Source organism: Manacus vitellinus, unplaced genomic scaffold (genome assembly GCF_001715985.3).
Source record: "Manacus vitellinus isolate BGI_N305 unplaced genomic scaffold, ASM171598v3 scaffold_12_pilon, whole genome shotgun sequence".
Lineage (NCBI taxonomy): Eukaryota > Metazoa > Chordata > Aves > Passeriformes > Pipridae > Manacus > Manacus vitellinus.
In genome coordinates, this window is record NW_021938949.1 from 10,665,146 (window position 1) to 10,680,447 (window position 15,302).

At 42.1% G+C, this 15,302-nt stretch overlaps 1 protein-coding gene across 1 annotated transcript in view; it reads right to left on the minus strand.

Annotated features, from left to right (window-relative positions):
• Positions 1 to 1,564: 1,564 nt before the first annotated feature.
• The window catches only part of REXO5 (RNA exonuclease 5), a 19,455-nt gene continuing 5,717 nt past the window's right edge, over positions 1,565 to 15,302 (minus strand). The window contains exons 2-19 of the mRNA XM_018067370.2: positions 13,990 to 14,111; positions 12,976 to 13,102; positions 12,038 to 12,122; positions 10,619 to 10,768; positions 10,388 to 10,476; positions 9,460 to 9,575; positions 8,520 to 8,658; positions 7,885 to 7,979; positions 6,956 to 7,058; positions 6,208 to 6,344; positions 5,781 to 5,889; positions 5,325 to 5,435; positions 5,064 to 5,201; positions 4,483 to 4,575; positions 3,787 to 4,006; positions 3,073 to 3,266; positions 2,690 to 2,799; positions 1,565 to 1,790 (exon numbers count right to left, since the gene is read on the minus strand). Coding sequence (XP_017922859.1) covers positions 1,721 to 1,790; positions 2,690 to 2,799; positions 3,073 to 3,266; positions 3,787 to 4,006; positions 4,483 to 4,575; positions 5,064 to 5,201; positions 5,325 to 5,435; positions 5,781 to 5,889; positions 6,208 to 6,344; positions 6,956 to 7,058; positions 7,885 to 7,979; positions 8,520 to 8,658; positions 9,460 to 9,575; positions 10,388 to 10,476; positions 10,619 to 10,768; positions 12,038 to 12,122; positions 12,976 to 13,041 — 2,025 coding nt within the window. The 5' untranslated portion in view covers positions 13,042 to 13,102; positions 13,990 to 14,111 and the 3' untranslated portion in view covers positions 1,565 to 1,720. The remainder of the gene's footprint in view (positions 1,791 to 2,689; positions 2,800 to 3,072; positions 3,267 to 3,786; positions 4,007 to 4,482; positions 4,576 to 5,063; positions 5,202 to 5,324; positions 5,436 to 5,780; positions 5,890 to 6,207; positions 6,345 to 6,955; positions 7,059 to 7,884; positions 7,980 to 8,519; positions 8,659 to 9,459; positions 9,576 to 10,387; positions 10,477 to 10,618; positions 10,769 to 12,037; positions 12,123 to 12,975; positions 13,103 to 13,989; positions 14,112 to 15,302) is intronic.

Here is a 15,302-nt window from a genome sequence, read left to right on the forward strand (position 1 = left end):
TAACTTTTTTGTGCTCAAGCTTTGTACAAAATGTCTTATTTAAAGCTGAAGTCCTTTTTACATTTTTCAATTAAAAAGGGACAAATTACTTATTTTTTCATGCCTATAAATAGGACTCTTGCTACTTTTATTTGTCACCTGAGTTTCTCAAGCAGGAATTCTGGATGCTTACCTGCCTACTCCTTGCAGCGAGGTGACCACATCATTTTAGAGTGTGTGGGATGAAAACTAGCTGGGTTTTTTCAACTTTGCAGTGCAAGTGTCTGCAACAAGGAGATGCTGGATGTGAACAGTCTGAACAGGAGCAAATCCTTCCAGAGATGGGTGCTGGGGTCAGTGCCATTCACCCCCTCCCCTGAGCTGCCTGACCCCGTGCTGGGCTGGGTCAGCAGCAGGGAGGAAGGCACTGCTTCTCTTCCATGTTGATGTTGTTGCTTATCCCAGTTTGCAATAACTGCAGCCAAAGGATGCCAGGCTCACTTGGAGTGGCTAAAGTACCTTTTTATAAGTAAAAAAAATTGGCTGCATTCATCTTGCTTAATAACAGATTTCATTTCAGGAGTTTTGGAGGCTTTAAATTTAGTCATGACTGACAGTGACAGGAGCATCCCCTGCCCGCTCACTGCTGCTGCCTCTGGGCTCGAGCTGCACTTGCCTATCTCCTCCTTGCCTGTAATTGCACCTGCCTCCTCCACACAGCTTCCACTCCTTAAACAGAGCCCAGCACAGTGAACTTGGAGTTGGAAAGTAGGAAGGTGTAAGTACTCTATCAGCTGTATTTAATAATTTCTGGAATAATAACTATTTCAGCTTTATCTCAGCTTATTCAAATTCACATCAAGAAATCTCTTGACTCATGGTCAAACCTTTAAACAAGCGTTTCCTTTTACTTTTACGTTTTTCTGAGTGCCAAAAGCTCTCCTAAGCCATCCCTATGCTTGGAAATTCCCTGTGTTAACAAGAGGTGCTTGAGCAGCCTCTATTTTAGGTGGCAGGTGCTGGAGCACCTCACCCTGCCTCCAGCTCCTTGTGGAAAGTGTTGCTGTGCTATGTCCACACAACCATGTGCTTTCCTTAAAATGGCCCTTGCCCCTCCCACAGCCACACTAAAACTTCTTTTTTTCCTCTTTTTTTTTTTTTTTTTGTGTGCAAGGGGTGGGTGGGGGTGGTCGGGGAGGAGGAGAAAGTGGAGATTGTCCAAGAAGTATGAATCACTGATTCCTCCTTTCCATGGACTAAGTACAGTACTTTCCTGGAAAGGAGGCAACGACTCCATTTCAGGGGCTGGCACCGCACATTTCCAGAAATCCACACAATTCCTGAGGGAAGCTGTTAACTGCTGAGCAGCTGCTGCAGGTTCTACACTAACCTGGCTGGCTGGTTTATGGCCTGGGTTTCAGTGAAGATGCCTCAGCTGGTCCCTTGGTCTCCAGCAAGGAACAACATCCTACAGGCCAATCCTGATCTGATCCTAAGCAACACTGACCCTGGTTTGCCCCAGCTCTGCCCAAGCACTTGCCTGGCTCAACCCACAGCAAGAAGGTCTAATGGAAAAGGTTTTGTGTTTTAAGATGTTTTGAATGGCTTTTATTTTTAGACTTCATAGAAGATACAAAGTCAAAGCCTATTGTTCTTGTGGTAAGAGATCTTTACAAAGACATCAATATTTCAAGTAATTAAAAATATCTTAACAAAAGACTTTGCTTAAAAACTTGGCAGTTTAACAAGCACTCCTCCCTCCGTCATTTTTTATTCCCATCAGACCAAGGCCGGGTTGTGATCCATGTGTGCTGCAACACAAATAAGAGGTGTGTTAGTTTTGCTCAGGGCAGCCTTGATGCATGTAACCTCGGCCAGTCCGGGAGCGAGGCCTGCAACCCTCAGGGTCAGCACGTTGAAAAACTGTAACTTTTTTCCCACCCAGCAATTATTTGGCATTCTTTTTAATCAAGAAACCTCCTCGGGACTGTTGGTCCTCTGGGAAACAGCAATACAGGAACCTCGCCTGGCAAGAAACCTCTTTGGAGCCTGAGCAGGAGCTCCTGTCCAACCACTCAGCAGTCTGAGAGTGTGGGCCAGGCTCTGTGGGCTTCCATAGGCTCCCTGTGGATGCAGATCACTGAATCCATCTGTTCTGCTGGTGGGATTATACCCCTCGGTGGTGCAAGCTTGTGTGAAGTGAGGGCAGCTGGAGATGGCCCTTGAAGAGTCAATTTGGACCTGCTGAACCCAGTGACTACTGCAAAAGCCACAGGGCGGACTGTAACTCACAGCCATCCTCACCTCAAACCTTTCCATGGGGTGACCACCCAAAAAACCTGCCTCCTGTGGAAACTGCTTGATTCACGGCCACAAAAAACTTCCTTCATTGTCAGTGGGGATGAAACATTCATCAGGGGAAAGAGGGTGAACTGATACGACTTGTACAATTAATTAATGCTGTGGACCCTCAGCTACATGAGTGGTGTCAGCTTTTGTGCTTGTTGTGTCTTAGGCCTGGCTTATGGGCAGGACTTAGGGCTGAGGTTTTATTGGCTGGACAGGAAAATCAGACTAAGTACAACAGCTTCTTCAGGCCTTCTCTCAGGCTTTCACTCCCTTGTGCAGGGTTTTAATTTTTAACAGATTAAGATAGAAATATTCAGCTCTGTATTTTCCTTGGTTCTGTGCAAAATAGGTGGCAAGTTACCTGTTCAGTCCAGGAAAGAGAACAACACACAGGGTGTTATTCTGCAGACTTCTATAAAGTTTTTTGATATGGTGGTCTAACTTCTTCACCTTTTTCCTTAGATCCTGCTCCTGCATAAGAGAATATAAGCATTAAACTCCCAATTCATCAGCAGTCGTACTTGGGGAGGCTGCATCCTGAAAACATCACGTTATCTCGTGTGATATTGCCTCTCCAGACTGCCCTAGAGAACTGATCCTTGGCAGCCCCACTGCTCCAGCACAAGGAGACCCTTCTGTCACAAGCAGCTCTGCACCTAAGTCAGCTCAAAGTTACCACTCCAGGTTCCCAGGGCATTCCCTCCTCAACAATTGCAACAAACATCAGCATAGCCTCACACTCACAGAGTCAGACAGCTGCTCCATTTTCTCATAGAAGATGTGTTTTCCTTGTTTCCCGTTCCTGTGATTCATTTGCCATATCCATCTCCAGAGGTGACCTGAGGCAAGAGCATTCCTACTTCTCAGCTCGCTACCCTTCACGGTCCATCCATTTATAGCTTCAAGGGCATCCACGGCACTCTGTGATTTCTGGAATTCTGAAATGCAATGAGAAGGGAACATGCTTTGGCATTGCTGTTCCTGCCTTCCTCCTTGGCACCTGCAAGGCAGGGCTAAAGGTGTGGAGCAGGAGAGAGATGAGAAACTGAAATCACTGCAGCAAGCAGATCCTCATTTTGCTACAGATAAACATCAGACTGTGGAAATGCCAGTTGGCTGCAGCAGCCCTCATCCAGCTGTCCTCACCTTTTAGAGGTGATTACTGGGCTGTGTGAAGCTGCACAGTGGCCAGCCCTCACTCTGAAGTACTAGAGCCCAACACCTAGCTTTGGAATTTTTCTAAGGGTTATTTTTTTAAGCAGTGTTTTTTCCTTTTAAAGATTTAGCTGTAAAAAGTGCTCTTCCAAACAATATGTGCTTTCACTGGAGTATTTTAAATACCATCCCTTTGAGCATACCTGAGTTTCAGTAGTTCTTGCTGTGTCTGTGCAAAGTCCCAAGGGCTGCTGAATAAGCTTATTTGAAGGAAATAAGCAGGCTGTGTGTGAAGCTACTTACTGAGGAAACAGCAATTCCTGTGCTTTCCACTCTGGAGATCCTTTGGCAGGAACAGTGTTTCCAAGTCTTTCAACTGGCTGAATTCTTCTTGCAAGTCTGTCTCTGTTAATGACTTCTTTAGACCCGCCACATAAATCACACCTTCATTTTCTACATCCAGTTCTAATTCCTTTATCAGAACATCACAGTCCAGCATTGCTGCAGTGACAGGTCTCTGCACCTGGGGTGGATGCAGCAGGAACAAACAGCACATCAGCCCACACAGCTCTGTGTTCAGAGCTTCTATTTTAAAGTATTTTTCTCCCATTACCAAAAGTTGCCAGGCTATTTTCCCTCCCTTGAAAAAAATATGACTAATGAAGGCTAACTTAATTAGTCATGAAAAAGGAAGAGAGATCATATTTGTAATGCAGAAACAGTACAGAACTAAAATGCCATAGCCCTGTTACTTGGCTCTTGCTTTTAAAGCTCCGGGTGGAGGTCAGAATGCTTTCTAACCCCCTTCTGCTGACAAGCAGAAAGGAAAAGAGAGGGATATAACCACTTGCTTTCTGCCAATGGGCCTAAATTGTCCAGGGACAAGAAGACTGTGACAGCACAAGCAGCCAGCACTTGCCCAGACACTGCTGTGAGCAGATGTTAGAGACAGACTGGAGGCTGAACCTAACTTGTGCTTTGGCTGTTTGCCTTGTTTACCTTAATGCAGGATCCTGCTACCTCAGCTCCATTTAGGCTTTCCACAGCAAGCTGGGCAGCTTCCAGCACTTCATATTGGACACAGACATAGGGCTTGAAACAGAACAATAAGATACTTCAGGCTTATCAATGAGACACATTAGCCTTCCCTTTTTAAAAGTCAGGCCTCAATGAAGTTGTGTTTTCTTTTAAAAATAGAATATAAAAGGGTTTGGGAGTAATATATATATAACATTCCATATACTCCAGCCATTAAAAAAACCCTTCAATTAGCTCATCAATTAGTAATCAACTTTCCTCCTCTGGGCATTAAAGGCCTTAACCTATCAGTTCTCTTGAGGGAGACAAAAAGCATCTTGGCTTCCCCAGTGCTCAAAGTCCTCTGAGCAGCACATGAGCTGCGTTTGTTCTTGTCATTGTGTGGAGCAGTTTTAGGTACCCTGAATTGTTGTAGCTGTGACTAAACAACTAGAAAAAACCTGGAAACAGAATAACTGGTATTTCTGTGGTTCTAATCCGTATCTTTCCAAGAGATTACTCAGGTCTTCCTGACCTGTCAGCAACCTTTAAGTGCTCCTCACCTGGAATGTTTCAGTTACCACTGTAAGAGACTGGATTGGTCCACACCTCCCAAATTCTTTCTTCACAGTCTTCAGGCAAAAGCTTTCTTCAAAAGGACCTGCGTAAATTGTCAGCATGTCAGTCAGCTTGCTTCTCACCTGTTGGAACACAGATTATTGAAGGAACTTCACAAAGCAAAGGAACTAATGACTCGGTGCCCCCAGATAAATCACATCTCTTTACAAGCTCAGTATGAAGATTGTTCTCAAAAAAAATAGTACCTTTTCATAAAGTGCAGTATGAAGGTGAGATGCAATGTACTCTGGACCCAAACTGAACTGAATGATACTGAAGGTGGACAGGGGAACATCTTCCAAGGCTCTCTGAAGAATCTGGAGGGAAAAAGAGTGTACAAGGCTCAAAGAGGTACAAGACAATGGTACTGCAGAGGATCAGAAACAAAGCTATTGAACTTAATTCCCAACTTTAATTTTCATTATTGTCCAAGAAAGCCCTCAGGCAGAAATTCTTCTTTCATGAGTCAGGAGAGGATGCAGAGGATCAAAGCTCATTTCTGAAATGTTCAAATGGATTCAGCTAACCTGGTATTAACACTATTGTCAACAGTACTGTCAGTCAGCTTTTTAAAATAGGACTCATCTACCCACCCCCAGAACAAGAACAACTTTGAACTACTTTGATGCTTGCTTAGACCAACCCACTCTAAGTCCATTCACCTGTTTGTTTGACGTGCTCAGGTTACTCTGACACAGGCCGGAAGAGTCTAGTCCCTGTCTGCCCAAAAGGAGGGGTTTTTGGCCAGTCACCTGCAGGCAGTCTAAAAAGCTAGCAGAGAGGAGCAAGCTGTGAATCACACTGCTTATCAACGTGGGGAATTAAAAGCTTTCAAGAAACGCTTGTCAGAGAAAAATGATACAGTTCATTAAAGAAATCTGAAAGAATGTTCCTGTCCACAGCATCAAAAGAAGCCTAGGAAATGTGCTGTGAAATTTAAGATGCAACTGCTCAAAGTTTTTCAGAGCTACACTACAATTATTTGTGTCTCTCTGAAGATCCTGATGGCTTCTAAAAAACATGAGGCACTTTTTTGATCTTACTGAGAAATCAGGTGAAGGAAAAACGTGTACTTGAGAATCTTTTTACCATGGTTTAGATAAATGTGGAGGCTCATTCAGCTCTTTCTGGACCCCACATCCTTGTGGCTGCAGCGCAGCTTTGTTCTGTGAGACCTCAGCCAGTTTTTCAGCTGTCAGAAGCATCTCCAAGTTTAGTTCTGCTACCTTCAGGAAGGAAGGAAGATTAGTAGTTGGCTTTCATCTCATCAGCTAATTGCAGCTAACCAAAAAGCCTGTGCTCTCCCTATGAGTCACACAGGCACACTCTGGCAGTGAAGAAACATGGGCATTAATTTCTTGCCTTATTATTTTCTGTTGTCATTTTCGAGCATGCAGCACTCACAGCATCAACCAGCAATCATCTCCAAAAAACTTCTCTCAGAAATCAAAAACACAAGCAAGGGACTCATAAGACCAGCTGAATCACTACCACAACACACAAGGTGTCTCTCTTCTTTCATCTGGAAAAATTACAGGCATTCCTGTAGGCTGGAAGTGTCTCAATCCTCCTTCACCCAATGCCCCTCTTCAAGATGAGCAGCAATGCTGACTCATGTCAGTGAGTACTGAAACACTGGTAATGCTCAGGTTATTCAGATAATATATGGATATATGCTGAAAGTAGCAAGCTGTCAAAATTGAGGCCTCTATCACAGCTCCATTTTCTCTTTTAAATCAGTGAGAGGATGGGCAGGAATGGTTCTTTTTTCCTTCATAAGCACAACGTGTATGTTCTGTGTTTAAGGATAGAAATCTTAATTACATATTACAATTACCTTTGCTGGTCCTTGCTCAATGAAGAATTGAGCTAATTCCAATGCAGCTCTAGCATCTTCTGTAGGATCATGCCCAAGCTTCTGTTCACACTGAATCTCCTTCCTAGGGCATCAAAATTAGGTGTACAGGCAGGTTATCTGTTTTTCCACACTGACCAACATCCTGTCTTTTCTAAACTGGGTCCTTTTCAGGCAAAAGAGCTTTCCCTTCTCCAAAAAGGATTTCAGTTCTGTGCAGCAGCATTCTTGTGAAATATTCCCAAAAGTTACTGCAAGAAATGTTTTTGCAATGTTGAGCAAAACAGTTTACGGGGTTTGACAGAAGCAGTGCTAATACTTGGTACTCTGATACATGAGTATTTTTAATTTTACTTCTTTCTTGACCAATAACCTAACTCACAATTTGCACAAAGAGAAGGAGGCAACCTCCAGCTCAGTGAAGTTTTGTGCTGCAGAGTATTAACACACACTGTGAGCATGGTGAGAACTGTGTCACTAAGACATACTATGCAGTGGTAGGTGGTACACTGAGGAATATCATTTAAGTCAGTAAATTATACTTTCATGTATTAGCCTTTTTTTCTTGCCAACTGCAACAGATCTCATTTGTGTGAGGCAGAGTGTCTCTGCTGCTCCACAGTTCAATACACCTGTACTGCTCCAGATGTGCAGAAAGGCCAGTTTTGCTGGGACTCCAATCTGGTTGGGTCACAGCACTCCTTGCTTGCTCAAAGACAAGCCCAGTTATTATGCTGCCTGATGTTTAAAGCAGCCAGTAAACACTTCTTTACCGTGTCTTACTTGCACAGCCATTTTTTTAATTTTAGTAAAAAGATAATAATTCTCATGTGACTAGTGGCAGAACAAGACCCTATGACCCACCATGACAGTTTATAACATTTCCCATGACAATACAGTAATAATCTTACCCTAAAACAGCTTTGGCTAGAAATTTTAGCTTAAATCTTCGACCTTCAGTTCTGGCAAAAAGCAATGAAGTATCAATAACACTGGGGTGGATCATCTGGAAGAGTAAAAAACATCACCCATTTAATTTAAGAACAGAAGTCATAGAATTGGGCAGTAACTTCATAGTTTCCTGTGCACTGCCTTTTCATTTCAGTTGCCAGTGTCTCACTGACAAACACCTGATCCACAAAAAAAGAACAACTGGAATAATGAAACAAGTCCAACTCTGTTCTCTAAAACTCTAGTGGGAAGATCTAGATTGGGTTAGAAAGATTACTTATGATTCAAGCAGTTCTTCAGTTCTTCCCAGGACAGAGCTCTCAGAAGCATCTGGGTGAAGCAGAGGTAAAGCTTCAGTTGCAACCATACCTATGTCTGGACAGACTCCTCCCTTCCTTTTGGGTTCTGAACAGACCCTGTAAATTTTATAGCTGTAAAGACAGTCCTTCTTCTTTAAATCCTTATAGGCATAGGGCTATTCATAATTAAAAGCAATTAACAAGTGTTCACTAATAAAAGAGGAATTACTAAGAGTTTTCATGTCTGAAAAAGAGTAACACAGGGTTGGAAAAAATACTCTTAAAAACATACTCACTTCCAAAGCCTGAAGATCAGAGTTTAGAGAATGACCCACCAATACTGCATCATGGGGAAGCATTTTTTTTAGCTTGGTTTGGATGTCTGACAGTCTTGTTTTCACTGGAAGAAGCATTTTTTTTGTGACTCCTGAGAATCTTTAAAACAAAAGTTGGATGAGGTAAAAGCAACATATTAGCAACAGCGTCTGCTGGAGAATATTACAAGCAGGTAATGTAAAATATGAACTTGGTGTAACTAATCACAGAATGCCATTTACTGTTTTCTGTTCCAACATCAGAGGATACACTGCAGGTGTTATTAAACTGCTGTGAGTGCCACCACATCTCTTTCAAAAGTTTATTTCTCTCAAGTATTCTTAAATGATGCAGTTGGTAGGATCAGATAGCACAGGAAAGGATATACTGCAAGACTGATGGTGGAAGGAGATTCTTCCAAGTAATCTGAGGGGACTGGCATGTCACCTCCTGCCAGGTAAAGTTTTGGAGAAGACAAGGCTTGAGCTTTGCCTGCTTTTGTTATAATCCTGAGCCTAGCCTTAGAAATGTGTACAAGCTGATAAGCTGCTCTATAAATTTTTTACATATGAGCAAATTTAGCTATGGAGCAGAGAGATGCAGACTGCAATCCAGTACTCTTATCCTCCATCTTATTTTATAGAGAGCAGTAAAGAATAACTTGCACTGTGTATCACTAATTTGTAACAGAACTTTCCCTAGAGTGCTTCAGAATGGCAATGTTTCTGCCTAGCAGCCACATGGGCACTGTGCAGCAGAGTGTACACACAGTGTTGGTTATTTTAGTCACACAGCAAGAACTGTATTAACACTGAGGGAAACACAGCAGGCACCTGTGCAAACCAATGCCTTCTGACAGGGCCTGTGTAACAGAGAGGCTGAATCTGAAAGACAGAGATAAGAAGCATGTGTGCCAGGGACCTGGTGCGGTAGTTCCTCACTGTGCTCTCAGGTTTGACCAGCTCGTTCAGGAGGCACTGACCCCGCGCGTCCACCAAAGACACACGGGTGACTTCGTTTCCTTTTGCAGTCAGGCACTGTCAGGAAGAAGCAGAGGCAGTTGTTGGATCAGCATGATGCTGCCACTCAAAAACCTTAGCTCACACCTGCTTTGGCTGCAGCCAGCATCTACTGCTAAGGAGTTACTTGAGTTGGAGATCTACCACTCATAGCTGGTTGTTTTATACTGTAGCACGCTTCATTTTAACTGATAAATGTGCACCATAAGCACAGCAAACACACAGGCAAGCACAGCACACAGAAAACCATTATAAAGAAGTGCTGATTTCACAGAATCAGTCTGTGCTCTGCACTGCACAGCTGTCACTGACAGCATCAGCACCAGAGACGCTGTACAATTTAAAAGAGCCCAGGCTATATCATTAGTTACTCAATGCTGATGCCAAATAGACATCTCTGCAAGGGCAAAACTGCACTAAAGGAGGAATCTTCACCACAGTATGCTGCCAGAGGAACTGTGATGGCTAAAGGCAAGATGTATGACAGGGAAGTATCCTTCCTTTCCCAAACCTTGGGGAGAGCTGAGGAGGAATTCCACAGCAGTCTCTGGGGTTACTGCAGCATTGCTGATAGGCCTGGCAGATCCATCTGCTGCTGAGAGCCAACACAGACCTGAGCTCTCTGCTCAGCATATTATCTCTGTCTTGTTGCCAGAACCACTTCCTGTGCCCTTCCCAAGGCTGCATTAGTGCTGGTACCATCAGTGAAGGGACTGGCAGTAAATATTAATATATCGAAATTGGTTTAGCAAATACAGAGGGGGCTTGGCTCACTTGGGAATAGCTGGTGCTTGACTCTATTTTGTAAGGCCACACACATTGATTTTTACCATTTCACAATCCAGACCAAAGAGGGGGCTGCTGTCTGTCCTCTGCTGATCACACTCTGTAGAGATATAGTCCTTGCATCCAGGGGAGCCTAGAGGGAAAACACATCCATGATAAAAGAAAAAGACCTCTTTCTTCTAAAACTCATCATATCTCTTACATGACAGAACATATAACTGTAAAAATTATAAAAACCAAACCAAAACCCAACCAAACAGCCCTCAAAAACTGACCTTCTATGGGATAGTCATTTTTTTTCTGCTCTTCTAAAGTCAGAGTATAGCTGGTAAGGCCTCGTCTTTTTTCTCCGTATCTCTGAATGATGGGATCACATTGCAAATCTGAGCTTTTGGTAACACAGTCACTGCTGGTGGAAGTCAAGCCTGTAAAATACAGAAGCACCTGTCAAGCTCAGAGAGCACTCCCCACTTGCAGGCAGTTTCTGCATCAGTTGAACACCATTTCAAATAACAACACTACCTAGAACAATGGACTGGAGAGAGATGGGTAGATAGAAAGACTGACACACAGTCTGTCTCCAGTTTATTTTTCTCTCTCTCTCCAGTTTATATAATATATCTCCAATTTATATCTCAGTTATTGTGTGTAAATATACACATGCTATATACATTATATATACATAATAGTATACCTTATGTATACTATATATAATAAATATACTTGATATTCAGCATATTTTACTCTTTTTCCCAGTTCAGCTACTGACACTGCTGGCTGAAGTCTCTGTCTCACATTCCTTTCAGAAACAGAGAGAACAAACTTGCTTCATAAGCATGACAACATAATCATGTGTTACTTCATGTAAGCTGTGAAAGAAGTTCTCTTTTTCTTTTCCTACCTTCTCTGTGAAATTTTTCCCTTAAGAATTACCAGGAGACAAATGTGCTTTAAGTGTGGCTCACAAAGAAGCAAACACTGAACTGACCCCAGAATCCACAGCTGTATCAATTACCCTGAGGGTGATTCTCTGAAGATTGCTCTTAAAAGAAAAGTATACCTGAGCTCCCTGACCTGTGACTGTGCAGTAGATTTACAGTCAAGATGCTACAGGACTGTTGATACACTGACAGTCACAGCTGCTCAGTCTCCTATTTAGGACCTGAATTCAAAATTCTTTGCTACCCTTCTAACAGTTTCAGTGAAGTTCTCACTTGAGTGTCTTGCAGGTTTTGTACAAGCCTGTTGGATTACAACCACCTCTATAAAGAGGGTAAAAATAGGAAATCAGTTGTCAACACACTTGTTCTTCTCCTTGATTTGCTGCTCAGTATAACAAAGCAAACTAAGAAGAAATTAGTAACTTCTTAGCTCAAATCTAATTTATATCTCTGTGTCTTTTATTAGGTACATCTTAGAATAAAATAATCAAAAGATGGGTAATGAAGCATCAGAATTTGGAATTAAATATGTTAAAGACTTTCTCTCTTTTTGCATTTACTTGTAACAATCAGCCCAAGAAGTGTTACTGAACTAGTCAGGGTAAGAAGTCTCATGGTTTCAGTCATTGCAGGTGTTCCTTTGTAAACAAGTTTACCATGGCAGCCTGCTGGGATTGCAGAGGATGCAAAGTCATGAATTACTGCTCAAAGTGAGTCATTGTCTTGAAAGAGACAATGCAAACCCAAAGGTACCTTGTGCTGCATTTTGAGGTTTCAGGTCTGTTCCTTCCCCATACAGGCTGGCGAGGAAGTCAGCAGATGGTGTTAATGTGAATCTCTGAAAAAAGAGATTTTGAAACAGAGGCAGAAATAACAAGCAAATAAGTTTCTTCTTGATCCCCAAATCAGCCAAATTTAGGGGAGGACAGATAAAGAAATAGTGGAAATACGTTTGGTGTTTTCTCAAGTAAAAAAACCAACAGAAACCAAACCTGTTTTAATGACATATGGTATGGGATTCTTTGTACTAAGGGACAGATTTGCCTTGCCTGATACAATCAAGAAGGCAAATCTCAAGACTTTCTTTGATAGAAACTAAAGCCAGTTCCAGTCTTTCCAGTTAAGTTGTGATTCACATTTGCTGGAGTTCAGGAAGAACTCTCTAGGAGCCTAGAAGTGCTTCTTTCTTCCTTCAAAAATGTTGCTTGTAAGGCAGAAAATTAAAAAAATTATTTTAATAATCCTTTTGGGAAATGGGAGAAACTTAATATAAAAGTGCAAATAATAAAAGTGAAATTTTCCAACAGTGGGACTAGCATAACTCTACTTGGAGTCTCCTCACTCAGAATAAGTTCCAAGTTACTGAATTATTCCAAGATATTTTTAATCTCATTGGCACCCTGAAGGTGAGGATATGTAACAGTCAGAGGACTGAAACATCAATACATGTTTCACCTGGTAAGGCTTCAAAGACATAAAAGTCTTGAAATCCTGTGTCTAATATCAAAGCCCTGGCCTTTGTTCTGAGCTGACAACTGCAGCAAATAGATCCTCTCATTTGCTTGCTGTGAGAGTCAAAGATGGCCACATCCTGAGGAAAGGCAGTAATTCCACTGCAGCCAGTAATCCCTGGGATGTGGTTTCAGAACTGGAAGAAGTTTAGAAGACACCAGTGCAGTTTGGGGACTTACATGCCGGAACAGTTTTCTGAGGTGTTTGAACTGTAAATAGAATCTGTAGAAATGGACTTGGCTCATTTCGTGTAGAACAACAACCACAACTCCAGCCAGGTGGCTTTGGTGATAAATACGGCACCAGCTGCAGGCAGAAAATAGCATTGATTAAAAAAATAAAATAAAAATCAAAGCAAAACAATTATCAAGTACTCTTAAAAACAAACTTGGAACCAGCCCAGCTTTTAAGTCAGTGAGTGGCAAAGTGCCAAATGACTTCAATGAGAAGAGGCTTTGTAGCTTATCTCAAGAAGACACATATTCCTGGAAGCAACAGAATATGGGAGACAGAGAAAGAATGAGTTATAGCAAACTTCTGCTGCATACCATTTCAAGACATTTATACCTCATTTATATGCATCAGAATGTGCATACACGTAAGTAACTTCAGCTGCAGTGATGCAGTCTAGTGAGTTAATGCATCAAAAAAATCCCACAAAATAATTTTCTATTCACTATTAAAAATCTAAAGTGGGATCATTTTTGCTCTGAGTTTCATTTTAAGAATCATTTCACCATATTTTTGTTATCCAAGGACCGTCCTCAGCCTTTCTCTTCCAGTGCTGAGAAGTTGCCCTGAGAAAAGGAAAAATTATTAAAAATGTTTTTCCCAAAGCATTCCAGAATGCTGTTTCAATTACATCTAACACGAAACATGTTAATATTTGTGTTAATATTTTAACATGGTATTTTGTTCGTCAGTGTGTGAAGCTTCTTCAGTTCCACCCACAACAGTAGTTTAGTTTTTCATAACTGCACGAAACAAAACTATGAAATGGTGGGATTTTTGTCAGAAGAGGAATTCTGGTCTCTGGTCAAGTCTAACAACAACTGTATCTGCACAATCCAGGCTGCCATTATGGCAACCGTGCTGCGAGTGTTTCAAACCCAGTGTGCCCAATCCTGAGGAATGTTTTCACAACACAGGAGAGCACAGGACAGGGCTGATTCCTGACTGTGGATGTTTTGTACCTGGGTTGTGCTGCATTGTGGCATTTTCCCAAAGCTGCATACTTCAACAACTCATACAGCTGGTCATGGCTGATTTCACAGTCCTCCCCAAGCAAAGCTGCTGACAGGCGACACGACTTTTCCTGTGGAAAGGGAAATGCCAGTAAAGAGAGGTTTTATGTAATCATACCAGTTCATGGAAAATAAAAGTAAAAGGAAAACTATTTAGATACAATCAACTACATTTAAAATAAGTCTTCCACTCGTTATAGGCTAAAATTTCCTTTCAGATCACACTTTAATATTAAATTCACTGTCAACATTTCAGTAATTCAGGTACTCTAACTTCAAAGATTTCTTTAATAAAGATTAATGTAAGCAGCTATATGCAGTAAGGAGGTTTAATTCATCTGCAAACACAATGTTCTACTCTCTCAACTCTTTCACCCACTTCCTGCTGTACAGCTTTGAATATTTGTACAAGTACCCACTCCATCTGAGGTTTTATGAAACCCATTTACTCCATTTGCAGTGTGTGATCTGCTCTGGCAGAGGGGTTTGCTGACCCCTGCAGGGAAAAACGTTTCAGTAAAATCCAAAAAAACTGCAGAAAGCAAACACCGAATGGATGAGGTGGGGACTGTGCCACACTGTTCAACACAGCAGTGCTTTAAGCCTGAATGCACAAATTCTTCTAAAGGCTAGTCAGCGAGGAAATGCAGGGTTTTGGAGACCTCCACTGACCAGATGGCCTGTTCCAAAGAATTCCTCCTGAAAACATTTTAAAGATGCTCCTCTCATATGTGATGAAAAGACATCACCCCATACAGAGGGGAAAAGGCCTCAGAACACTACAGAATATCAGACCCTAAAGGATAAACAACCACCAGAAGTGCTTTCCTCTGCACTCTAACAAGTCTTTGCTCAGTAATTTGTCCAGAGCCTGCTCATGTGGGACTGTGGGACTGTGCTCTTAAAGACATTTGTCATTGGGTAAGGAAGTTAAAGAGAGGTGACAACCTTTGAGGTTCCCGTGGTTAAGAATCATCTGGCAAGGACAGCACGGGCTGGTGCCTCATCTCTCATGCTAAGTTAGAAAAAGTAATGACACTGTTGTTTTCAACATGGCCTAATTAGAGCTTTGCAAAAAAAAATAAATAAAAAAATAAAAAAAAACCCAGACAAAGAGCAGAAGTTTTGATTCAGCAGGTAGAGGGTACTGCCAACCACAGGAATTTCAGTCTTCAGTTGGGTACAAACAGGGCTGATCTCACAGGTCGGACACAGCGACTCCTGTCCTGCACTGAGTCAGGGCACCCTGGGGGAGGTGTTCC